The following is a 27,884-nucleotide window of genomic DNA, read 5'->3' as shown; positions in this document are numbered from 1 at the left end:
CAATAAACATGTACCCCACTGTCTGCTTCACTCATTGTGAATTATTGTTGTTAGGCTACAAGAAAAGGAGAAAACTTCCCAGGAAATGGACAAAAGAGATTTAGGAAGTAAAAATTTTATTAAATTTCTCGTTAATGTAAATCTCACACTATTGCCATTTCTCAATGCAGAATACAAGAAAATGTCTACCACTTAACTTGGTAACTTATTCTGTTTTGCTGTGGTTCTCTATGTGAAGAAAAAATGCTGGTCCATCTAATTCGATAATGAGATCTGTTAGAGCAGTGCTTCCCAAACTTGGTCTTGGGGATCCCCTGTGGCTGCAGGTTTTTGTTCCAACCGGCTTCTGTTTTTAATTGAACTCCTGGGCTAACTAAGTGAACTGATATTTCCCAAGTTCTGTGTTTAGGGAACAACACAGAAATTAGAAAACTAAGTTTGCTAAAAAAAAATATTAAAATGTACCAAGCAGTTATATAGGAATAATGTATTTTTTTTTCTTTTTAACAATATTTTCATTTTGATTTTCATTCAACTTTTCTAGGTGTTAATCCATTATTCACTAATTAGTGGGTCTGACTCTAAAGTAGTTGCAGCCTTTGATTATTCAGTGTTTTGCCAGCGTGTCTGATCTGCTCATTTTAAATTGTCATTATTAAGATACAACGAACAGGGAAAAACTGCACAGAGAAAGGGCAAAGTATACTGCTCAAAAGAATTAAAGGAACACTTTTTAATCAGAGTATAGCATAAAGTCAATGAAACTTATGGGATATTAATCTGGTCAGTTAAGTAGCAGAGGGGGTTGTTAATCAGTTTCAGCTGCTGTGGTGTTAATGAAATTAACAACAGAAGCACTAGAGGGGCAACAATGAGATGACCCCCAAAACAGGAATGGTTTAACAGGTGGAGGCAACTGACATTTTTCCCTCCTCATCTTTTCTGACTGTTTCTTCACTAGTTTTGCATTTGGCTACAGTCAGTGTCACTACTGGTAGCACAAGGCGATACCTGGACCATACAGAGGTTGCACAGGTAGTGCAACTTCTCCAGGATGGCACATCAATACGTGTCATTGCCAGAAGGTTTGCTGTGTCTCCCTGCACAGTCTCAAGGGCATGGAGGAGATTCTAGGAGACAAGCAGTTACTCTAGGAGAGCTGGAGAGAGCCATAGAAGGTCCATAACCCATCAGCAGGACCAGTATCTGCTCCTTTGGGCAAGGAGGAACAGGATGAGCACTGCCAGAGCCCTACAAAATGACCTCCAGCAGGCCACTGGTGTGAATGTCTCTGACCAAACAACCAGAAAGACTTCATGAGGGTGACCCAAGGGCCCCATGTCCTCTAATGGGCCCTGAGCTCACTGCCCAGCAGCATGCAGCTCGATTGGCATTCGCCATAGAATACCAGAATTGGCAGATGCACCACTGGTGCCCTGTGCTTTTTACAGATGAGAGCAGGTTTACCCTGAGCACGTGACAGAAGTGAAAGGGTCTGGAGAAGCCATGGAGAACATTATGCTGCCTGTAACATCATTCAGCATGAGCAGTTTGGTGGTGGGTTAATGATTGTCGGGGAGGCATATCCATGGAGGGTCGCACAGACCACTACAGGCTTGACAAAGGCACCTTGGCTGCCATTAGGTATCAGGATGAAATCCTTGGACCCATTGTCAGACCCTATGCTGGTACAGTGGCTCCTGGTGCACGACAATTCCTGGCCTCATGTGGTGAGAGTATGCAGGCAGTTCCTGGAGGATGAAGGAATTGATACCATTGACTGGCCACCACACTTTCCTGACCTAAATCCAATAGAACACCTCTGGGACATTATGTTTTGGTCCATCCAATGCCACCAGGTTGCACCTCAGACTGCCAAGGAGCTCAGTGATGCCCTGGTCCAGATCTGGGAGGAGATCCCCCACAACACCATCTGTCATCTCATTAGGAGCATGCACCGATGTTGTCAGGCATGTATACAAGAACACAGGGGCCATACAAAGTGCTGCGTACAATTTTGAGTTGCTGCAATTAAATTTTGGCTAAATGGACTAGCCTGCCATATCATTTTTTCACTCTGATTTTTGGGGCGTCTTTGAATTCAGGGCTCTGTAGGTTGATCATTTTCATTTCCATCAAACGATGTGGCATCCTTTCGTTCCTATCACATTACCCAGTCTATATCAGTATAGATATCCAGGAGGATTTCTTTTTCCTATTGAGATCTGATGTGTTTTCAAAGTGTTCCTTTAATTTTTTTGAGCAGTTTATAATGAAATCAACAAAAGAGAGTTAAGCGTTTAAATCTATAGCAAAAGCGGAAATATACAGTATATAAATGTCCTATAAATATAAAAATCATGCTGCTGTGCTTTTCTAAATGTCGAATAAAAGAAAAAAAAAAAAAATACCAGCTAATTAAATGAGCTCAGTGTTATCAGGTGTTGTCACTGTCACTCCAGCCATCTGGAGTTTTTTTCTTTTTTCTGTCCCCCCTGGCTATTGGACCTTACTCTTATTCTATGTTAGTTAATGTTGACTTATTTTGTTTTCTTATTGTGTCTTTTATTTTTCTACTCTTTATTATGTAAAGCACTTTGAGCTACTGTTTGTATGAAAATGTGCTATATAAATAAATGTTGTTGTTGTTGTTGATTAGGAATCCGGTTGGAACAAAAACCTGCAACCACAGTGGGTCCCCAGGACCGAGTTTGGGAAACACTGTGTTAGAGGTACAGCGAATCAGTGATTGGTAAACTAATTAGAACAGAATCCTGCAGCCACTGGGGCCCATTGATCTGTCCTTGGAAACCACTGGTTTTCTAAGATTGAGGAATAAAATTTCTGAATATGAAGTTTGGAAACTTTGAACTTTACCACCTAGCACATTGTTTACTTGCTAATAATGCAACATTATTATTAACATGTATCTGAAGAAGATGCTTATCAGATGCATCTTCTGTTAATTGTTTTGTGGGATTGACTGTCAAGGCAAAAGAGCAACTGGAGTAAGAAGAACATTTAATCTCTAATGAATACATGCACAGAAGCTTGGGCTCATAAAATTCTGCAAAATCTAGGCATGTACAGTACATAGTAAAGGTCAAGGTGAGAAGAATACGGACTGATGTAAAGAAAATGTAATAACTTAGGCATGCATGTGAGGGCTCAAAAATAAAGAAATTCAGTAATTTAGTGAGACTAATCAGGGATAAGGAAACAAGAAAAAAAAGTTTTATACATATTTTGAGAAAGCTTTAAGGGTGCAGCGACACACTGTATCAGCGCATGCTCCTAACCCCTTTCCCTCTCTTTTTTTGGAGAAAAATAGCTGTTTTGGGCTTTGATTCTGATTCGCAGCACTTAAAGATTTTTTGATTTGCTTTCACACTGATACACAAGTAAAGAAATATTCATTGCCATTTACTTTGCAGGGTACTTGAGTTACAATTTTATTGTTCCACTAGCTGATAATGTTTGATTGAGAGGGATTTCCTGACTACAACATTTACGTTTAGAATTTTACTTACAATTTTATTAGTGCTTAAATTACAAATGCCACTTGAAAAGTGAAACTCTCAGTCTATAAAGTCTACAATTATATATATATATATATATATATATATATATATATATATATATATGCTCTTGGGAGAACGTTTACAAGCTGAAATAGTGTATCTTCTCAGCCGGACCAACGGTTGGCGCTGCATTCTAATACTCTCTCCTTTTGTCCCTCTGCAGACTAACTGAACCAATCTCCCAGTACCACCGGCCCGTTCCTCCCTCATTTCCTGAGATCATTTCCAGCATCATATGGTGACGTCCTATTCAGTCCAGAACCCACCTCTACAGACATCACTTCCTCTTTCCAGACCCCAAAACTCCTCATCTTCCTTCTTCTGCAATATATATATATATTGTGGAGGATTTGGACCCGGATACAAACAGGCATACACAGAATGTCCCAAAACACATGTTTATTTAAAACCTCCACCACACTGCACCAAAATACCACAATAAAGGTCCTTATTCGCTCTCTCTTCTGCTGCCTCCAACTCCTCCCTCACAAGCTCCGCCCTATTCCACCCGACTCCGGCCGTTGAGTGGAGTGAGGTGGCCTCTTTTATACAGCACCCGGAAGTGTCCAGGGGCTCCCTAATTAGCATCCGGCAGCACTTCCAGGCATGGTGGAAGTGCTGCAAGCGAGTTGAGCTCCTCTTCTGGCAGCACTTCCGGGTGTGGCAGAAGTGCTGCAGACCACAGTTCCAGAGCTGTCCAGGCACACCCTGGTGGTGTCCTCGTCCCTCCATAGGGTTGAGCTCCCAAGTTCTGTAGCCCCCATATAATCCAGGTCAGGGGAAGATACTGCCCTTTTCCCGGTCCTTCCCTTCTTCCGGCATCCTGGTGGGGCAAGGTCCCTGGACATCTGTCACAATATATATATACCCAAGAAACCTAATTGTTAACCAGTTCACTTTTGAACTCCGTTCTGTAAAGACATGTTTGTTATTTTCAGTCTGCTTTTTTAGTATATGGTGGGGCCTTCCCAAACCTTTTTTTTCTTTTACAAAATATGTAAATTACATCTTGCCTGAGTTGCCTCGAAAGTTTGCATATTGTAATTTTTTTAGTTAGCCAATAAAAGGTGTCATTTTGCTTGACTTTTCCCTACTATATATATATATATATATATATATATATATATATATATATATATATATGTGTATGTGTGTGTGTATTTTTAGAACAATCTATAGCAGGCCATTCAGCCCAACAAAGCTCACCAGTCCTATCCACTTAATTGTACAAATATACAAAAAGGGGAGCCAAAAATAAAAGCTGCACAAGTATGTTAATGTCAAAGCAAGTTGTCTTTGGCAGACGGTGTCTTAAATAAGACTCTCAGATAAGTGCAGATCAAATTAAGGAAACTTCTGAGAGCCCTAATTGACTTGAACTCGGATGAACGAGAGACAAAGAGACAAAGTATGAAAAACTTTGGGGGGTAAATTACAAAAGAAGACAAAACAAATTAAAATGACCAAAAAAACTGAAATTCAAACCTGTGAAGTTAGGGCAAGGGCCACAGATCAGTTTTAGGGTCCCTTTGATTTGTGATTCTTATTAGGATTTTTCTTTTATATTTTTAGATGGGGGGCCGGGGGGGTCTTTTCCTGTGTTCATGCTCCCTGCATTGTCCTTATCTTCATATGCTGGTGCTTTTAAAAATAAAAGCCTTTTGACTAGCATATTCTCCACTTTGGAATAACATTGGCAAGAAAAGAACAGGTCTTCTTTTAGATACGTTCAGGAAAAATGTGTGATGAAGAAAATTTTTCTTTTGATTTTGGTCATATTACTAAAATTTAACATAAACTGTTTTTGGGTAATTTTAATCCAATAACTTTTTCCTAATTAATCTGAACCTAAATTAAAACATTACTTAATTTGTACTTTCACTAGCTGTATAAGATGGTTTTTGTTCTTTTTCATTATTCTTCTTGATAATCAAATGTCTCACATAAAATATCTGAATTATTAATAAATAAGGAACACTAAATTTGGAATATTAAAAATCTGAATATTATTTCACTCTGTCCTGTTAAATTATTTAAAATAATTAAACAGAAAGAGCACATCCAATGCAATATACAATACACAAATCTGCAACCTTCATTTAAAGTGCACTTATATTAGTAAATTAAATGGTAAATTGCTTTATTGTTACAGGCAGCAATAAAATATTCAGAAATGGAAGACAAACATATCTAAATCACACTAATAATGGAGCACTTTCCGTGAGGCATTTTTCATTTTATCTACAGAGAGCTTTTAGACTTACGTCTTGTTGACTCAATAATAGTACGGTAAACAAATATTTCTTAGCATCTTAAAACTTGGCATGGACACCAATCGTGGTAAATGAGACATGCTTCCCAGGCAATTCAGGAAAGAGATTGCAGCTACAGTATAATTTATCATGATGAGTCAGCTTAAGCACCTACTGGTAGAGACTTTATAGCTCAGCATCTTGACTGTTTCTCACCTTTTTCTCCAATATTCCCCATGGATTCTGAAAAAAAAAACAAAAACATATGATTATGTTTCCACTTTCACAGGGAACAGTGAATAATACGCACTTTGAGCTAACAAATATGGCTTAGTGCACAAAATCTATATATAACCTTTTGCAATTATTTTTTTTCCATTTTCATTCAAATATTGCTACAAATCATCTTCAACCTTCACACTAAAGATTGCCTTCTCTTACTTTCAAAAAGAGTTCATCCAATTCTGCATTCTCGGTGTAGTAGGAGCACTACACACGGCAGATATATGACACGGCAATAAATGATATTGGCTGTTAGGTCTTGTAAATCTGGGACTTGTATTTGTTCTTAGATTTTTGCTTGTGATGATTAATTTTGTACCCTTTTTCCCCAAAACAGTGCTCCAGACTGATATTACTTGATTATGTTGATCTGTTTAGTAAGTCACTTTGGATAAAAGTGTCTGCTAAGCAAAGAAATGTAAATGGTTGATGTGAATGAATTTCACACCTTCTATATTATAAAGCTGTAAGGCTCAGCAGTACATCACAATGAAAAAAAATGCATTATGCCTCTTGCTTCTGTTTTTATACATAAACAGTACACTGTGGGTATGATTGTTTTCAATATCGATAGACGTTTGCAAACCCACAGGGCACTGCAACACACTGCCAGGGGTTTGTGAGAAAAGTAATATATGCAGTGAAAATGAATTACTAAGGCAAAAATTGTGTCAGATAAAAATGGCACTGTAACACTCACTTCCATAATGTGAGCTGACACATTAAGCTGCCACTCTCGTTTATCACTATGATTTAAGGCATCTCTATACACAGTAAGTTACTCCAGTACATCGTGTCATGTTATAATTGGCTTTTTGATTCAAACAGTCTGGCAAGGCAATGTAAGGGTAGAGCTCTACAGCCTCACGGCTCCAGGGGTCTGGGTTTGAATTCTGGCCCTGTCATCGTCTTGAGGCCACATTCATATCAGACCCTTGTCATAAGCAATAAACAAGACTGCTGAGAACAGAGAACAGTGCTACAAAAGAGTGAACTGAATCAAGTCATCATATAAACTGACACACTGGCACTCTGTCAAGAGTTTTTAGCTGCCTTTCACCCAGTGCGGCTAGGAATAGGGAGCTGCACCCTGCAGCATTAAACTGGATGAAGAGTACTCAGGAAATGGATGGATGGATGATTTTATCTTTTTATCATTAGCTTTCCTCTTTACATCTATACTCTGATTTCTGCCTTGTGCAGTTTTTCTGAGTTGGCAGCTCCTCTTCAAAACGTATATAAGGGAACAAATTTGTTGCCATTAGGTAGTAATAAATCATTAGGTGAAATGCTGCATTACTATGATTTAGTTTATTTGAAGTAACATGCTCAGACTTTTGATAAGTTTCTCAGCTAAGCAGCTCTGCTTCACATTAGCTCAGTCATAGTTTGTGTGGAAACATTCTCATTCTATCTATGCGTTCAAACTGTTAAGTGTTTAAATGAAATTATTGGGGTTTTAACCCAAAGAATTCAATTTTAATGTTTGTTTTTTTTTTTTGTTAGAAAGGCTTCTTTCAGAAGTTATTAATTATTAAATGTTATTTTTTGACACTTTCGTGCAGTTTTGTTGTATGGGCTGCTTCGGCAAAGCTATTGGTGCCCTGCTGTGTGTGTTATTAGCTGTTAAGTGTACAAAGGTCAGCTCTGGACACTTTCTGGTGTTCGAGATTAGATAACTGTACGTTATATGCTTTGCTTTTGATCTTTTTACCCAGTTCACCCAGCTTTTTCTTTTTGACTTCGCTTTTTGGATTCTGTTAGGCTTTGACAAAAGACAGGACTTTTTGGTTAAAGACTTTGCTTGGTTTCTCAATAATATTTAATCTCCCGATTCCTTATTGAAAGGAAATATCTCTGCCTTTTTCTGAAGGCAGTTACAGCACTATGTCCATGTGGATTTTTCTGCTGCATCTCCCATTTTCCTCACACATCATATAGTAATATACTAGGCTGACCCGACTTTTAAGTTGACCACTTCTTAAGGCAATTCAATATGTAGATCAATTTGATATTTTATACAAACTCATTAATTTGGTTATATTTCATTTGAGCGGTATTACTTTAATACTCGTAGTTTCTGTTATTTTTGTGATGAAATGTAAACGTTTTTTCTATATTGAGGACGCCTTTTGAACCCCCCTGATATTTACTACGCGGTGAGGCATTTGTACTCCATCAACATTAATTATTTCCAGAGACATCATTTTATCTATTTTTCCAGCGCATCGCGCACAAAAGCAAGGGAACAATGGGAGCACCAGAACTCTGCTCACATCATGTCGCTTGCCGCAAGCTGCAAGTAGTAAGTCTGTGATAAGCGGAATACCACTACGCTTTCCACTCACGGGACGGAAGGACAATCCCGACCGCTTTTATATAGTAATAAAGAAAGAAGAAGATATTGCACAGTCTGGAGTAGAAAATCATCTTTTACCTGGAAAAACGAAACTACAAATCCCATCGTGCATTGCAAAATGGACGGGCGTGTGTGAAACTTCGCGCCTGCGTAGCACTCACGGGACGGAAGGACACCCGACCGCTTTTATATAGAAGGATGTTTAGTGACTTGAAATTGGCCAAGTGTGACTATGTATGGGTGTGTGCAACAAGAACCTGGCCTGTGATGGACTCATACCCTGTCCGGTATTGGCCTTTGCCATTCAGGCTCTGGACTAAGTGGTTCAAAAGTAGAGACACATGCTCAGAATTTGACACATAAAGTTTATAAAACAGAATATTGCTCTGCACAAGGGTATTCTCTCCCTTTCTCTTCTCCATTCTCTCTCATGATGTTGATTTAACTTCCCACTGCCAAAGAGGCATCACACCAAACACCGCTCATAAAAAGGACCAAATAGCTCAGAACAGATACACAAGTTAGGCAGTCGAAGAAATCAGCAATTAAAACTGGCAGACTGAAAAAGATAAGTCAAATCCAAAAATCAAAAAAGTCATGAAAATATTTTGATAGAGAATACGTTTTCTCAAGCAAATTATGAACGATGATAAAATACGAAAAGATGGCCAACAAAACCACACATGCGCATATAGTCATGTCCATAAGTATTTGGATAGTGACAAGATGTTCTTTTTTTTCTGGCCTGGGGTTACAGACTTCAGGCAGTCATTGACTGTAAAGGTGTTTCAACCAAATATTAGAATGATCAATTGTTAGTTTGTCCAAATACTTTTAAGCCCCTGGGGGACTATGTATAAAGGTGTCTATCATTCCTAAGTGGCTCATACAATATTTTTGGTAAGCCTGTTAAATTAAAGCTGAAAGTCTACACTTCTAACACATAATGATTGCTTTATTTTATATCCATTGTGGTGACCAATATTATGAAAATTGTTTTTACTGGCCAAATACTTATGGACCAGACTGTATAGCCACACCCTTAACGATATGGCAAACATGGCATCTTCTCCACGCTGTGTATGGGAACTCCACCATGTAGAGTGCGGCTGCAGAGAGTTTAAATAACTTGGCACGTACACATAAGACAAGTCTAAGCTTTCTTGCCTGATTTACTGGACGTGCTTCGTTGTAAACTGAAATAAACAAAGAAGCCTAAAGGCATTTACAGTGTGAAAGAAGGAGTCTCAACAAATGAAAAAGGTTTGGGGCAGCCACCCTTATATTGTTCCTGGCTGCAAATGGGTATTCAAATGAAGGTAGTAGTGTTCTCTTTGAGTTCCAAGACTGAACTGATCAAGCATAGAGAAGAAGGCGGCCTTCTAAGCCGAAACCGGAAGTGAAATCATCTAAGGTCGGAGCCGGAAGTGATGACAGTCTGGGCACAGGAACCAGAAGTGACATCAGTCTGAGGCACCAGAACTGGAAGTGACATCAGTCTGGGCCACCGGAGGTGATGTCATTGATGTTGACTCAAGCAGGTTTTCCTGCATTTGGCCTGCAGAGAATAACAGAGGTAGGTTTAGTGAACCCTGGCCTGGCAGGTAATTGCCTCCGCTTGGTCCACTCAGTTCCCTCCTAATCGCACGTTTGTGACAACAGGTGAACAACAAAGCCAGTAGAAATAAGAAACATAATGTACAAAGCCATACATAGCAGACCATATACATTAAGCATTAAAGATGTCACAAAGATGCAAGGTAATCACCCTTCTAATGTGAGTGATCTCTAGGGTGGGACCTTGACGTGTGATGTGTGTAAGCAGACCCTGGAAATTATATAGCTTAAAGATACATTTCGGACGTGACAGATAAAGGTGTTGCCTATGTAATGCCTAACATCAGCACTGTATGCAGATTTTTATTATGTGACCTACATTTCTTGAGTGCTTCACATGCGTTTCTAACATCCCTTCTAGTGCAGGACGGGACTAGCAGATGTGTTAATGAATGATGAGACAGTGGGATGCACAGTTCAACAAATAACAATCTCAGCTAACATGCCGGACAGAAAAGTACAGAATGACGTCGTCATCAGATGTCATTTATCTGGGGAAAAAAAAAAATCAAAAACAAAAGTTAAAATAAAAGTAAACTCTTGAAATTGACAATTTCCTCCTAACTCTGTACTCAAATCATCTCTTCCTTCCTTTAGATAACTTTAAGCCTATATCTGAGGTCATTGATGGCAAACTCCAGGATCACTTTTGGGGTCGGGGTGGCCCTTCTTGGAAAACAGACTAGAACCTTCTCTAGCAGCCCCAGGTATCCTTGCACTACAGATAAGTTCCCAGTAGCCACTGAAGGGACTGGTCTTTCAGGCAGTCTCCTGGCCAGCATTGTTTCATGTTTGTCTTTAGGACTTTGTGCACTTTAGTGACCTACACATCTTCTACAGTCCTGCCAAGGCTTCTTGGTTCCATTCTCACTATAAGTAGAGGTTCAAGCACCTCCAACATCTGTGTGGACACTTTCTGCCCAGTCGCCACCCTCCCTCTCTCATTCTCTGTCTCCTGCAATGAAGGCCCTGCCTTTAGTGGTACCATACATGACCAAGTCTACCATCTCTATACCAGGGCTGTACAGATGCCTCTACTTTTACATGCCTATTTCCATTCTCTGAGGACCTCACATAGGACTGTCCTCTTCACTGTGTCACTTTGGTGATGCCCCTGCCTCTCTAACCTCTTTCCATCTGGGGATCCCCTTTCAGTATTTTATCAAGCATGCTTAAAAAAATAAAAATAAAAACCACACATATTCTTGGTTGCTCACTGCAATAACTGTTGTTCTCACTTTTATAATCTTGACCAGAGATCACAGCACTGACAACATAATGAAGGTAGAAAACAGCAATCACTTTTATTTTACAAGAAATATATGCCCACTTTACCAAGTAAAACCTAAAATTGGAAGATGGCAGAAACCTGTCACCATTACACAGTTATCATAAATTCATAGCACTTTAGCTTCTTATATGATAAATAATGTGATCAGTACTTAAACAAAAAATATGTCTCCTAATAGTAAATACTGTTGGAAGCTGTGTTTTGATTTTTTTCCCATGAGTAAGACAGAGGCTTCACAGTAAGGTAGCGATACTTATTAATCATGGTGCCAGAGAGTGGGGATGTGTTGCATGTTAATTAGAACATGTAAGTAAAAATTTCACTGTACTCTGTACATGTGTGTCGTGGACTAGAATTCCCAAGCACTACAGAGTTTCAAAGCACACAATCCCAAAGTCCTTCCAATAATGTTCACTAGAGGGAGATATCACTGCCCAATCCTGGCTAGTAATAAGGGCAAGCAAAGAAATCTTTATAAAATAAAAAGTTTAGTTCCCACAAAATGATCTGTATACTGTAAATCATAAAATGTTGTCAGCAAAGGCCATCTTAGGTGAATAAATCCCCAATACATAATCCAAACAGAGAAGCAAAAAAAACAACAGTAAGAAGATCAAAATTCCAAAATATACAAAAGGCACAAGTACATCACAAATCACAATTAAACTCACTACTCTCAGACACTTTTTGAAATAAACCGCTAGGAACTGTGGGAGACCCTCCAGATTTATAGGGCAGAGGACAGTTCCTGGCAATGAGAGGCCTGTGGCCCCGCTTTTTTGGCGACCACCCACAAAACACAGTTGGCTTATATACATAAAACAAAATCAAAAACAAAGAATAATCCCCATAAGTGACAAAAGTAACATTAACATAAATAAAAGAATCAAAAACAAACATAAAACAAGAATTTGAATAATACCCAGGGAAGGAACCCTGGCTGAGACATGACAACGTGACAATAATAAACCTATAAAAGATGATCAGGCCTGAAATTAGAGGATGTGAGATCTAGGTGCCAGAATGATGACTTGGTAGGGATGCTGCACTGAAATCGAGTCCCCATAATGAGTTTCTGTTAAAGGTGGGGCATGCCTTAGCTTACTATCAATGATTCGTTATGATAAAAGAACATGTCCAAAAACACATTAGCAGCACATCATTAGCTCGGCACTTCCTCTGACTCTGACTGACTGATTCGTACTATCAGAGCTACAGTGCCCTGACGAGGAGAAGAACAGAAGTGGGAACAAAGCTTTTTAAGCAGAAAGGTCACAAGAAAAAGATACAAAATGCATTAAAAAATGCTTGTATTCCTTACAAAATAGTTTTAAGGACTGACTACCTGAAGTTTAGCTGAAGTTCCCCCCTCCCAATCACATCCTCAGCCAACCCTTATGCTTTGTGTGACTATAGCTAGGCTACTATTTGGGTCATTTTATCCTCTGTTAGTTTTAAGTGCCAGCAGTCTGATGTTTGATCCATAGTGTTTTGTCTTTCACTGTATTCTGCTTGAAGCAGTGTAAGTCTCGGTGGGTCAGGACCTGGCCTTCATCTAGAAAATGGATTGCCTAACTTCCTGAGCCACTTGGACAACTTAAATGAAGTATTAAACCCACTGCAGTGTTGCCATTTAAATGTCATCTCTACCTCTCACCTTGTTTTGAATTCTAGTTTCTGAGTTGTTGAAACCTTATATGGTCTCTGTCTCCCAATAACACTGAACTAAAAAAATAAAGGAGCAAAAAATAAGTGGATGGGCTTCCAAGATCCCCCTGAACCACACTACCATTTACAGCTTTATGAACAAACATTTGATGAAAATATACAATTTTCAAATGATCCCCTGTATCTTAAATACAGAATAGTCTAATGGGAGAATTCTGTAAATAGATTTGCACTCCCTTTTTTGTTCCATTTGCTAACATAAAACCTTCACAGTAGAGAGGAGCCTTATTAATTATGTATAATAATATTGTGTGTCGCAGTACTTGAGTTATAGTGCTCTCTTGGGAAGGCTGCAAGAGCCACACATCAAATGCATAGTTAATAACTCTCTCAGAGTCAAAGATTTTAACCAACTTTTTCCATGCAATGCACGAAAGGTGAATTCATGCTAAGCGATGTTAGTAAAATAAAATGACTTATTCAAATCTATTCTTCATCTAACCAGTATATATACAGTTCAAGGCTGTGGAGCCAATCCTGACAGCACTGGATATAAGGCAGGAACAATCCTCGTCCTGTGTGCCACAGTCATTATACCACAGGATGGCACCAGAAACAACAGCCCTATTCACAGTAAGCAGCAAACACAGCCAGGTGACTCTACTGGGAAGTCCCAATACATGTTGTGATGGATGGCACACATGGGCTGGCATCCTGGCTGGGATAGGGCAAGGTTCCTTACCTGGATATGAGGCCAGCCCTTCGGATGCATGAGAAGCAAGGCAAGGATAATTCTGCCTTGTCCAGAAGACAGGAAGGAGATACCAGAGCGGAAGTGGGTACACTGGCGTACCAGCAGGGTTGGACCAAGGAGCAATACCCGACCAGGAGGTCAGTATAATGGCATGACAGGGGGAAACAACCTGTCAGGACTACATGCTCCCCCAACAGGCTAGGTGGCAGCATCTATGGGCAACACTACCTGTACATGGTACAGGCATGCTGGGAATTGTAGTCCTATGGAAGAGCCTTGTCGAGAAGGGTCTGCAGAGATCTGCGATTCCCCGCTTTGTGGGGCTTCCACTTGACCTGGAAGTGCTTCCAACAGGCTATGCCCTAGCACTGGAAGTACTCCCAGGTGCAAGATAAAAGAAGCTGCTCAACCACATCTGGAGGAATTGGAGTCAGGTGGAAGATGACAACACTCGCCTGGAGCAGAGGAAGGAGAAAGATAAAAAGAGTTGTGCATGGGTTTATGTAAAAGTATTCGTACAAATAAAACTTGTATTTGAACCCGGGACTTGTGCTCTGGTGGATGTATCTGGGGTTTGGGGCACTGTAGCTCCCACTAGTGGTCACAATGTTTTGTTTAATTTTTTCTGTTATATGTGATCATGCAGTGGATGTGCCCTTTTCATGGCGTATTTTGATTGTGGAGCTGTGTGTCTGTCCATGCAGACTCCTTTATGTTGAGGGATTCATGGAACAACATCTAATTATGGGAGCTCCTTTGAAAAGCACCATTCAGAAATTGACGATAAAGTGAAGCACTTCTGCTGCAGTGAGAAATACACCCAGTAGGTCTTTACCCCATAGGTTGTTGTTGACATTATCATGTTGAAGTCGCGATTAACACAACAGACAAGGGAGTCACAAAAATCATGACAATATGTAATCAATGCTTTCCCACTGCTTTTTCAGGTGCCACCCAGTAGTATAATAGAAGTTTCTGTAACTTCAAAATTACTGGTCACTGGCTACACAAGGGTTGGCATTTTTTACTTAGTCTTACTTTTTGTGTCATTTTAGAATGTAAAGATGTTAAAAAAGCAAGTGGGACCAGTAGATTGATTAGATCAAATGGATAATCCCTCTTAGGACGGTGTTTTCCAAATTACATCCTACGGCTAAAGGATTTTATCCCAACCAGTTTGTATAATCGGTGCGTCAGAAAAAGAAGAATATCATTCCACTCTGGACTGACAGTAAAACTGAACTTTGTGTGAGCACTCAGTAGTAAACAGTGCAGTGTCGCCATCAGCATAAGAGGAATTACTGCTGCCTGGGTTACATTGACATTGCTAATTCAGCAGACAAAATCGTTCATTTTTTAACTAATCAGTGAAAGATCGGAAGTTCAAGCCTTGAAAAAAGGCTGATTTGCATTAAACATATCTATAAAAATTTGGACATTTTCACATTTTATTGTTATGCAACATTGACTCACATTGGATTTGTCTTTTCGAACATTAATCAATAGAAAAACACTTCAATGTCAAAGTGAAAACAGATACCTGCAAAGTGATCTAAATTAAATAGAAAACTAAACACTAAATTATTCACCCCAGTATTTAGTAGATGGACCTTTGGCAGCCATTCCAGCTTTGAGTCTGCATGCACAGGTCTCTGTCAGCTTTTCACATCAGGACATTGCAATTTTTCCCCACTCTTCTTTGTAAAACTGCCCAAGCTCTGTCATGTTGCATACAGATTGTGAATGAACAGCTTTCTTCAAGTTCAGCCGCAAAGACCCAACTGGATTGAGATCCAGACTCTGATTTGGGCACTGCAGGGCATTAACGTTGCTGTTTCTAAGCCATTCCTGTCAAGCTTTGGATTTCAGTTTTCAGATTATTGTCTTGCTGGAAAACAAATCTTCTCCCAAGGTGCAGATTCCTTGTAGACTGCATCAGGTTTTCCTCCATGATTTCAATACATGTTTTGCTGCATTCACTTTACCCTCTATGCTCACAAGCCTTCCAGGACCTTCTGCAGAGAGGCATCTCCAGAGCATGATGCAGCTACCACCATGCTTCACGGTAAGGATGGAATATTTTTGGTAATGTGCAATCTAAACATGTCATTTAGTTTGATGGCCCAAAAGTACAGTTTTGGTCCATTCAGACAATTGAACACTCTTCCAGCTGACTTTATGGTCTACCATATGTGCCTCCTGGCAAACTCTAACTGAGATCTCGTGTGCGTTTTTTTAACATTGATTTCCTCTTTTCCACTGCCCAATAAAGCAATGACCGATGAGGCACCCGGGCAAAATGGTCTCTCTAGTGTCACCCACTGTAACTTGTAACTCCTTCAATGAGTGGCCTCCCTCTCTAGTCGTCTTCTTGGATGATCACTCAGTTTTTGTGAATGGCCTGCTCTAGGCCAGATTTACAGCTGTCCCATACGCTTTACATTTTTTAATATTTGATTTATCTGGAGAGCGGCACGGTGGCACAGTGGTAGCGCTGCTGCCTCGCAGTAAGGAGGCCTGGGTCCTCCCTGCATGGAGTTTGCATGTTCTCCCCGTGTCTGCGTGGGTTTCCTCCGGGTGTTCCAGTTTCCTCCCACAGTCCAAAGACATGCAGGTTAGGTGCATTGGCGATCCTAAATTGTCCCTAGTGTGTGCTTGGTGTGTGTGTGTGTGCCCTGCAGTGGGCTGGCACCCTGCCCGGGGTTTGTTCTTGCCTTGTACCCTGTGTTGGCTGGAACTGGCTCCAGCAGACCCCCGTGACCCTGTAGTTAGGATATAGCAGGTTGGATACTGGATGGATTAATGGATTTATCTGGACTCCAAAGGGTTTTTAGTGACTTGAATATTTTCTACCACTCATCCCTGGACTTGTGCTTTTTCACATAGTTACTTGCTGTATTCTGTTTATCTTCATTGTGAAGACTGGACCACCGTACTGACTAACCTCAAACTGGCCCTACAATCAATTGATATCCCTTGGCAACAGACAGCTGATCTCCACTGAACCAATGATGTGACATCTTAAACCAACTGGCTGCACCAGAGATGATTTAGGTGTGTCCTATTATACTGCAGGAGGTTAATACTTGATCAATGAGGTTGTGCTTTTTATTTGTAATTTAGACCACTTTGCTGAGATCCGTTTTCACTTTGACATTAAAGAGTCTTTGATCAGTTGAACAGTGCCAAAAATGCCAAATTAACTCCACTCTGACTTAATCCTGTATAACAATATGATATGAAAACTTTCAAGGGGTAAATTCTTTTTATAGGCACTGCAGCACAAACTATTTACAAAATACTGAAAATGCTAATTAATATGGAAAGAAATGATTGCCATTTTGCCTGTGGTTCCTACAAGAAGTGAATACTGATGTTTAGTCTGCCTGAATATGCAGTGTAGACTGAAGTGGCAGCGACTACTTACATTAAATAATTGCATTAATGAAAACGATTTGGCAGTAATATTTCTAAGCATCAGCTGACTCCATGGTGCATGTAATAGATGCCAATTACAAATGAGAAAAATGATTTTGCCTGGCTTTAAGCCCATAAATGTACATTTAGGCCTTACATTTCTTCAAAAATTTAAGTCACTTATTGCTTTATTAAATGTATCACTTCATTTTCCACAGATATTAATATAACTACCTGTTTCTAGATTTTTCTCTATTAGCTGACAAAAGAAAACTAATAAACTAAAAACCCTTCCTTTATACTATGGTATGTGTTATTTACATAAACAAGAAAAGCAATTGCAGAACTTTCAATCTGTAAAAAAAGAAAAAGAAACCTATTGCTAATAAACTCGGCACTGCAAACATAGTAAAACAATGAAAGTAGGCAGACTTCTGTGGGCCATGGTAAAATCTTTAAATGGCTCAGTGCAAGGTAAGTGCATTGTTTCCAATATGTCTCACATGGGGTGGCACACTGCAGTTGGGGTTACTGCTGCTGCCCTATGGCTCTAAGGAGCTGGTTATCCACCTTAATAAAAGGAAAGTGTCGGTCTGTGTGTCCATTGTGGAAGACTGCCGGCTTCCCAGGCCGGTCCACACCCCCAGGCCGACAGGAGGAGCTCTCCCGACAGCAGGATCGTGCCCCGAGGTCCAGCAGGGCCTTATGGACTCTGTAGTGTTTATAAACAGCCCTGCTGGATACCTTGGGGACCACCAGGAGTCGCTGTGGGGGGACTTGTGGGATCTGTTGTGCCCTATGACCCGGGAGTACGTCACAGTCACGTGACAGGAAGGAATGGCGTGCTCCCGGGGTGAAGTAAAAGACTGATTGCCCTGACCCGGAAGGAATAAGGAACTGTGGACTGCTGGGACAGGAACACCTCCGGGTCAGGGGCTATAAAAGGACGGTGCCTCAGTCCAGACACTGAGCTGTGCTGGGAGGTGGAGGAGAGTTTAATAGTAGTGGTTTGTCTAAAGAGTTTATGAGTAGTGTGGAAGGTGCTTGGTGCACTGTGGGAAAAAATAAAAAGGTCGTGGACTTTTACCTGGTGTCTGGAGTTGTACCTGAGGGTTCAAGGGTGCACTACTGCCCCCTACTGCCACACCATCCGGTTGCTCTTTCTCTGTCTTTTCAAAAGATGGTGCATCACAAACATTTTTAGTAATAAAATGCATTGCATTTGTCATTCCAACACATGGTGTACCACAAACATTAACACTGCTTTTATGGATCCCATACCAAATGGCATATACTAGCGACATATGCATTGCATTTGTCATTCCAACAGTTGGCACTTCACAAACATTAGTAGTAATGCCAAAATGCACTCCAATGCATGCTGAGGTCTACGTTGATTACTTAGATTTTTGAACCTTAGACAAGTAGCACTGCTAGTCCTGTAACTGGGTTTTCCTCCCACAACCCAAAGGTATCCATGTAAAGTTACTTTTCAGCTGTAGATTAGTCGAGTATTAGCAAGTGTGGGTGTGTTTTTGTACCTTGGAATAGATCATAAATGTATTCATTTCTCTGTATTTCGTACAAAGCCATTATATATGATGAATGCTTAGGTGATGCTGCATCTCTATTCCTTCACAGACATTATGGAAGTCTCTTATTAAAGTTACTGTCAAAATTCAAGAAGATGGAAAGAATCTGAGGTCAGTCAGCCATTAAAAGATAATCAAATTGCAAGGTGTTCATAAAAAGTGTACATCTGTTTTTGAAAATGCCAAAACTAACAGCACTTAAGTCAATGGGTAAAGAGTGCATTGTGACCCACAGAAATTCAAAGACCCATTTAATCAAATTAAGAGAAATGCTTAACAATAACTCAGGGGCATAAGGTAGAAAAATAAGTTTTAAAAACTAATTTTTTTGCTGGCCGCACTCACATCCATATAAACTCACTAAGGTTGCCAGTTCAGCTAACATGCACATATTTTGGATGTGAGAAAAAAAAGCGCAATACCCTGACAAAAATAAATCCAGACATGGGAAGAAATGCAAGCTAAACAAAGATGGTGACTACTCATAGTAATTGAACCGAGGGCACTGGGTTTGTGACGCAGCAGTAGCACTGACTACTCATTATTAGAAAACTGTTCATGTCAACCGATTTAAAGATGCACACCACATGCTGCAAACCATTTGGTTTATGTTCCTTTATGAATGCTCACTTCCTAACAAGTAGTGATGAGCAAACATGTGGGGTCACCTTTGCCATTCCCATGATTGTGCTGAACTCAGCAAATGCTTCTATGTCGATGGGGAAGAAGGAGCTAAAGTAAATTGAAATGGTTTATAATAGTGCAATGGCTTTTAAGGGTGCCTGAGTGTTAGGGAAGCATTTATGCAGGCCCGATAATTGTCACCTGTAAAGTAGTGGGGCTAACCACTGTGCCACCATGTCTGAAATAACAAGAGACCTATACAGTATATATACGGATATATATAGTGGAAACAAGGGGTGCTCTGCTCCAAACCTGACAAAGACAGTAACAGACCAAAGTGCAGCATAATAAAGGACTTTATTATTACAGTGGGAAACACTTTTCACTCATTTCCCACCTGCAGTGCTGAGTACACAGCACAGTAATTCGTCTTCCTTCTATTTCTCTCTCTCTCTCTCTCTCTCTCTGCCTCCTTCCACCTTCACTGCCCCAGGGAAGCTAACCATTGTCATGCATGCTTGTGACAGGATCACCTTCTGGGCTCACCTAAGGTATGTGGTACCACACCAAGATGACAGGGGGCACTGTCGCTAACAATCTTATCTCCCTTTCCCTCACAGTCTTAAGAAACTGCCCCTTGAGGCCAACAGAGCCAGAGAACCCCACCCCTTCTATTCAGCCCAGTATAAAAGGGAGACATTCTCAGAAGGTGGCATCTCATTTGGACCTGACAATTTGGCTAGCAGGAACAACAACATTTATTTCATACAAATAATGCAGCTCACAGTGCTTTACAAGATTAAATAAAAAGGAAGTTGATATATAAAACTAAAACAAACAAGATTAAGCAGTAATATTATACAGTATGTAACAAAGAAAAACATAAGGTTGGATGGCCAGGAGGACAAAAAAGCAAAACAAAAAAAAAAACTCCAGTTAGGTTGGAGATAAAAACAAAATCTGCAGGTGTTCCAAGGCCAAAAGACCACTCAGTCCCCACTGGGTAGTCTACCTAACAGAGGTTTTAAATCTGTCCTCATTTCTATTGGTAAAGTATTCCAAATTTTAGGTGCATAACAGCAAAAGGCTGCCGCATCAGTTCTTTTTAGGTTGGCTCTTAGAATTATAAGCAGACCTTGATTTGAAGGTGTGAAGATAGGACTTGGAGGGTAAGGGGACAGACATTCCAAAATATAGGACAGGGCAAGATTATTTAAGGCTTTGTAAACCATTATTAGTATTTTAAAGTCAATTCTAAATGACACGTGTAAGCAATTTATCAATGCTAAAAATGGTGAAACGCCATCAGTAAGGCTTAAATGGTGACAAGCCAGCAGTTTATTATAGAGCCACCGTGTACATGTTTTAGTTTTGAACTTTTTTTGTTCATATTAAGCGGGGTTTGCTTGGTGGACACACCAACTATTTTTGGACTTGCCCTGCCCCTGCCACTACAATATATATGCAATGTATAATTTATATACAATACTAGAGGGGCCAAGCCTCCTGGTGCCTTCGGTGCCCAACTCCCAGTGCTGCCTGGTAGGCTTGCCCCACTTGTGGCCAAAATCACGAAATTCTATAAATATGTAAAAGAAAAATGAATCATTATTTAACAGAGTAAAAATCATGAAATGAGAATAAAATATTTACTCTCTTACTGATTGGAGTATTCCCGTTAAACTGAGGTCCACTATGCTCGATGAGTATTTACAAGAGACTAAATAAACACTCCACTCGTTTTAACTGACATTCTTTAAAAAAAAGGACTAATTTAAATAACAGGAAAAATCACGTCAAAACTAAAGTGGTATGCAATGGGTCATTGTAACTTCAGCTAACTAAATTACCTAAATACAAACATTGGTGTTATGAATAGATCATTTTTGTTTTAATAGCTTGTTCCTATGAAAGAAAGTTTACTCGATCAAAAATAAAAACCACGACTTTCTTGATATTAAACATCACAACTTTCTTGATATTTTAGTTTATAATTAAAAAACGGAATAAGAATCTGAAAATCTAACAACATCACATTAAAGTTCGATAAATTCTGAAAAGAATGATACCAAACATATATATGTAGGTTTTAAAACATCACAGAAAATCGTTGCACCTTTAGGCTTAGGGTTTTATATATATAGAATATATATATATATATACACAGTATATATATATATATATATATATACTAATAAAAGGCAAAGCCCTCACTCACTCACTCACTCACTCACTCACTGACTCACTCACTGACTCATCACTAATTCTCCAACTTGCCGTGTAGGTAGAAGGCTGAAATTTGGCAGGCTTATTCCTTACAGCTTTCTTACAAACGTTGGGCAGGTTTAATTTTGAAATTCTACACATAATGGTCATAACTAGAAGCTATTTTTCTCCATTTACTGTAATGGAGTTGAGCTTGAAAGCCATGGGGGGCATCATCACGGCTCCCACGTAATCATGCAGTACATAGAAAACCAGGAAGAGCTCCAAAAACCGCTAAAGAAAACATACATTATATAATTAAGAAGGCAGCAAAACAATTAGAAGCAAGCGAGTGACATATAAAACCATATTCAGCGGCTCACGTGAACTGACGCAGTGCACAGACAAAAAGCAACAGTTCCAAAGAGTGCTGAACAAAAACCGAATTACACTGCTACGCTCAAATAAACAAACCACACGCCGTGGCGCAATAGTAGAGGCTTCGCCTCTAGCGCCGACGTCCGAGGTTCGATTCCCGAGAGGGGATGCACTGAGTATGTACGTGTGCTTCCCGATTCATTTTAGCCTCGCATCCCCTTGGTTTGAGACGTATGAAAAAATATGCAGTTAACGCAGAAAGACAGATCACCAATTGAAGCTTTATGAATAATGGATACTTTATTCGCGATCAATGATTGTTTTGGTAAAGCCATACTCAGTGTATTCATTAGATGAACGGTAAAAAAGTAAGAGCGAGGGGAGGATGACTTATTGAGGCACGCAGGCAAAACCACAATAGCACGCGGGCTCGATGTACTGTAGTGCGCGTCAACTCAATCTGAATTGTGCAATCACATTTGAAAAAATATATCTTTTCAAGTTCTATTTAGTCCATATGTGTCAAACTCAAGGCCCACAGGCCACATCTGGCCCGGCGTGTAATTATATCCGGCCCGTGAGATCATTTTATATATTATTGTTATTGATGGCCCAGGGATATAAAGCGCTGGTAACACAATAAACTACAGATCCCATAATGCACAGCTTCAGCTGCCTTGCCGAACACTTACCGCGTTAATCAAGTCTAGCTTATGATGCTGCAAGTTATTGCGAAGCTAGCCCACACGATGCCGAAGAGAAAAGGTGATTCTGAACATAGAGCCTTTAAAAACATTGCTGATAAACCCGTGTGTCTCATTTGTGGAGCTAACGTGGCTGTAATTACAGAATTTAATCTAAGACGGCACTATGAGACAAAACATCAAGATAACCTGAAAGACCTGAATACAATGCAGAAGATACAGAAAGCAGAAGAGTTAAATAAGAATCTGACACTTCAGCAGACGTTTTTACCCGTGCAAAATCACAAAGTGATTTCAAGTGAAGCTGCTTTTATGGGAGATACAAATGCACCAGTGCAACTTGCCCCACTTTCCCTGTTGCCAAGTAATGTTGAACCAAGTCGGCACAACGGTGTTCCCAAATACGCACTTTGCTGATAAACTGAGTTTGCACACCACTTTGGTGACTTTGAAGAACAAAAAAAGAATTTTCAGTTGTTTCGCAATCCATTTGCCGTCGATGTGGAAACTGCACCTGTGCAGATTCAGATGGAGGTGATTGAGCTGCAGTGTAATGGCACACTGAAGGCAAAGTATGATACTGCACGGCCTGCACAGTTTATTCACTCCATTCCAAAAATGCTCCAGCTCCGTCTACATGCGTCTCGAACCTTGTGCATGTTTGGTAGCACATATCTGTGTGAGAAGCTCTTCTCAGTCATGAAGACTAACAAAACAGCACACAGGAGTCGCCTCACTGATGAGCACCTGCAATCCATCCTGAGAATCTCCACAACACAGAACCTCACACCAAACATAAACGAACTTGTTGCCAAAAAAAGATGCCAGGCGTCCAGCTCTAAAATGACATATGAGCAAAGAAAACTGAATGATTTGATTTGTTATTGCTGAAAGGAACACATTTTATTTATATTTCCAGGTTTTGTTATGCACCATGTTCATATTTGAATTTGTATAATTTTGACAGGATATATTTTTATGGAGAGCAAAATCTTTTGGGATATTTAAAATTTAAGTTTATTTTTTATATAAAATTACATAAGAGTAAACAAATTTGAATGTTTGTTCTTTTAACGTTTACTTTATTTCTAACTTGTATAATTTAGACAGGATATATTTTTATGGAGAGCAAAATATTTTTATTAAGTTAAGTTTACAAGTTATTTAAGGTTTGAGTTGATTTATTCCGGAATAATATTCTGTCGACTAAATAAAAATTCCTTCTATTTAAAATTTAACACACTACTCTCGCTAAGCACGGGTATTTTGCTATATATATATATATATATATATATATATATATATATATATATATATATATATAGTGTGGACTATGGCTGGCCAGTCATCCTGGCTAATATCCCCAGGCCACCAGGTGGAGCCCTCCCTGGGCATGGAGGTGCCCTGAATGCCAGCAGGGAATTATGGACAATGGAGTTTTCATCCACAGCCCTGCTGGATACCACAGGGGCCACTAGAAGGCGCTGCAGGGGGGAACAATGAGTATTTTGCATACAACCCGGAAGTGCATCCTAGTCACATGGACAAAGGGAATGACGTACTTCCGGGTTGAAGATAAAGAGTTTTCATCTCACACGGAAGTGCTATGAAGTCACATGGACAGGGGTTTAGAAGCATTTCCGGGTCATGGACTATAAAAGATTGGGAAAAATACCAGATGACGAGCTAAGTTGGGAGTAAGGGTGGCAATGTGTCTGAGAGTAGGAGGATTGATTATTGTAGTGATTATTGGTTATTGTTTATGAGTATTGTGGAATGAAGGGTGCTTTGTGCACAGTATAGTCTAAATAAATATTATTATTGGACTTTTATCTGGTGTCTGGCGTCTGGTCTGAGGGTTCAAGGGGACGACAGAGCCCCCTATCTGTCACTATATATATATATATATATATATATATATATATATATATATATATATATATATATATATATATATATACACAATGTACATGAATACAATATATGTGTACTAAACTGCATCTTAGTTTAAAACCAAATTATGGGGTGTAATAATTGTTTGTTTAAATTAAGAATTCACATACTGTATCATGTACTTTTCTTAAAATATTTTTTTAAAAGCAGTGAAGCAAACTAAAAGGCTAATTAACACTTTGAGTTTTACAGAAAAAAAGAATATTAGCAAGGGGTTTTAAAACATAATTAGTTAATGAGGCATTTTGATAATCTGAAAATACTCTGAAATCTTCTTAGAGTAAATAAATGCCTGATTGCTGCAGTACATTTTCCTCAGACTTCTTGTTAATGATGACAATGATAATTAAAGACAAATATGTTTCAATGTTATGTACCCAGCAAGTAAGCAATGATACAAAAAACGAGGTCCCTCACCTTCACTTAGTAATGGCAAGTGCAGATAATGCAGCATTCCTCCATTACTGATTTCACACAACCTGATAGAAATCTTTGTGTTATGTAATTTTATCTTATTCTTCTGTTATAGCTCGTTTGAGACCCTAACCACAAGGAAAACATCTATGTATTGGTTTTGTATTTAATTACTTAGTCTGGAATAAATTAAACATTTTCACCATTAAATTTTAAATTGTCACGCTGCCATTTTGTAGCTTCAGAATTTTGTTACAGGATTTTTAAGATGCACTACACCAATGCTAGGAGCGGCACTAAATGCCATGTCACAGTAATTTGGACCTGCATTAAAACCTTCGACATTCTCAGTCTTGCACTAGTAGTGTTTGTATTGTTAAAAGCTTTCTGATTAAGGACTCATTTCTATTTTTCGACTTGATTTATGGTTTTTAGCATCTTGGTTCTGGTGATAACTTGCCCTTTTGTTAAACTCTTTTGACGTTACTTCTTCAGACTTTACTCTCTGGTTTCTGATATTAGATTTATGTTTTCTAATTTTAGATACTGCCTCTCACCACAGTTTCTTGAACACAGATGCATCACCTAGTCCATTTAACACAATTCTTGTGGTTGATCTCTAACTCTAATGCCAGCAATTACTTCACCAAAAATACTCTTGTATCTGGTACCGCTAATAAATTCAATATTACACAACGAGCCTCTTGCCAGTCTAAAAATCGTGTTTACTACATTTCTTGTAGGAAGTGCTCAGCCATGAGGTGAAACATAGAGATGGCTAGCTGACCATTTCTCAGAACACATTCAACTTTAAAAGATTATTGTAGAACACTTCTTATCTCTTGATCATACCTATGCTGATCTCTCTGTTTGTGTTCTTTCACAGGGCTTTAAAGACACTTCACAAAGGAAAATAGAAGAAGCTAAACTCATTCTCAGCCAGGGATCACATATTTCTCCAGGTCTAACTTTTTAATCTGTCCCACCATCTCCACTAATGCCAGCCTTTTCATGCTTTATTGAAAAATGTATTCTTAAAATTGGTAATCTCTATGTACTATAAAAGTATAATAAGCATAGGAGAAAGTAAGTATTGTATTTCACTAAGCATTGAAGATGTAAGAGTTAGGATCTAAAAGGCTCATACCAACATATTTTTATTGCCATGTATAACCGAAAACCACCAATAGTTCATAAGTCAAAGGTTAGACGTGCAGGAGAGCTCGAAAAGGATGACCCCTCGCTTAGAGAGGGAGTGTGAACTTTTTGACTGTAAAAAATAGTAGCAAGCACTGAGCTAGTAGGGAGGACAAGTAGGCCTTGTTAGCAAGACATGATGGACAGGGATGGGGTTTGACACCCCCTCAGCTTTGAAATAATGGTGGAATTAATTAGGAACAGAACTAGAGCAGTGTAGAGTTAGGTGTCACAAGAGGATATAAAATGACTTGTGTGATAAGAACTGTAATAAAAGAGCTGCCCATGCCTGCTCACTCATTGCATTAATGAGTCTGTATGTGCGCCATACAATAAATCTTGATTCTGCTGTCTGTCCTGAGACTCCAAGTGCCAACTTTGGGCCAGTGCCAGCGCCAGCCCGCTTCAACAGCCTCCACTCACTTTTTCTCATTTCATCTGCCCTGGCTTTGTTCTCACCTATATTTGTTACCTCTGATTTTCTTTTCACTTGTACAGCTCATGTTGGCTCCACAGCTGTAAAGTTTTGCCCTTTACCTTTATTTCTTTTCAATGTGGAAATAACCTTTAACTTATCTTTCCTTTGTAGATTCAGGATTCACACTAACTCAGACTAATTCTTATTAAATTTATTATATCTGTTTTATCTAAAGTAGATAGATATGAAGTCAATGTAAGATAAAAAAAAACCTCAAAATGATGGAACAAACAAAAGTCAAAACAAATCAAAGATCATAACCAGAAGGAAAAGGGTATTGAAGCAACAAAACCAAGAACAGAACCTAAGTTCATGGTCAAAAACCAATGTAAGACAGAGTTCAAAGAAACCAGAAACTATGAAAGAACTTTAAAGTGAATTTCTTTTTTTGTCTGAAAAATCTACAAACTTGGACAATTAAGTTCAATTAGGTTGCCATAGGAAGTGGACTTTATACCCCATGACCCCTAATGTTATTTTGTTTGTGACCTCCAGCTTAGTTAATAGCAACTGCATAGCAACAGGTAAGCAAACTACACAAAACAGCGATTCCTGTGTGAAAACAAAATGACATCATGTGAAAAAATAAATAAATACTTTAAAACCACTCTTATCCAGACAACTAACTTCAGAAAAACTTTATTGGGCATCAAAGTATGTAAAAAATAATGAAATCCTGATGTCCAAAGAACCAGTCATAACAGGTGTGAGTATCATATGGGACAGATGGGCCTCTCGATGGGTGATTGTTGGTTCCTTTGTCAAGGACGGAGGCTGTAACAGAAGGACAGAGGCGGAGTGGTGTATCAGCAAGTATGGGTGCTAGTTCCTTACTAGGATGGGACGCCTGCTCAGAAGAACAGAAGGTGTCTGCAGACTGGGATTATGTGTTTCCCCACTACACATGGTGGCAGCATTCCACTGGGGCAACAACTATATGGAATTGTACAGGGCAGGTTGGGAATTGTAGTCCCATGGCACAGTCTTGTCAGGGTTCCTGGGGGTCACTGGGGGGCTTCCAGGGAAACTTGCCCCTTCTTTGAGGGAGTTCACATGACCCTGAAGTACTTCTAAGGTGAATGCTGTGGCACTGAAAGTACTCCCCCTTCCAGCAAAAA

At 39.4% G+C, this 27,884-nt stretch overlaps 1 protein-coding gene across 1 annotated transcript in view; it reads right to left on the bottom strand.

Annotated features, from left to right (window-relative positions):
• The window catches only part of zdhhc2 (zinc finger DHHC-type palmitoyltransferase 2), a 249,563-nt gene that overhangs the window by 138,196 nt on the left and 83,483 nt on the right, over positions 1-27,884 (bottom strand). Inside the window, exon 2 of the mRNA XM_039750921.1 lies at positions 6,050-6,076. Within this exon, the coding sequence (XP_039606855.1) occupies positions 6,050-6,076 (27 nt within the window). The remainder of the gene's footprint in view (positions 1-6,049; positions 6,077-27,884) is intronic.

Source organism: Polypterus senegalus, chromosome 4, assembly GCF_016835505.1.
Source record: "Polypterus senegalus isolate Bchr_013 chromosome 4, ASM1683550v1, whole genome shotgun sequence".
NCBI lineage: Eukaryota > Metazoa > Chordata > Cladistia > Polypteriformes > Polypteridae > Polypterus > Polypterus senegalus.
Note: the sequence above shows the minus strand (reverse complement) of the source record. Positions and strands in the feature narration are given on the sequence as shown.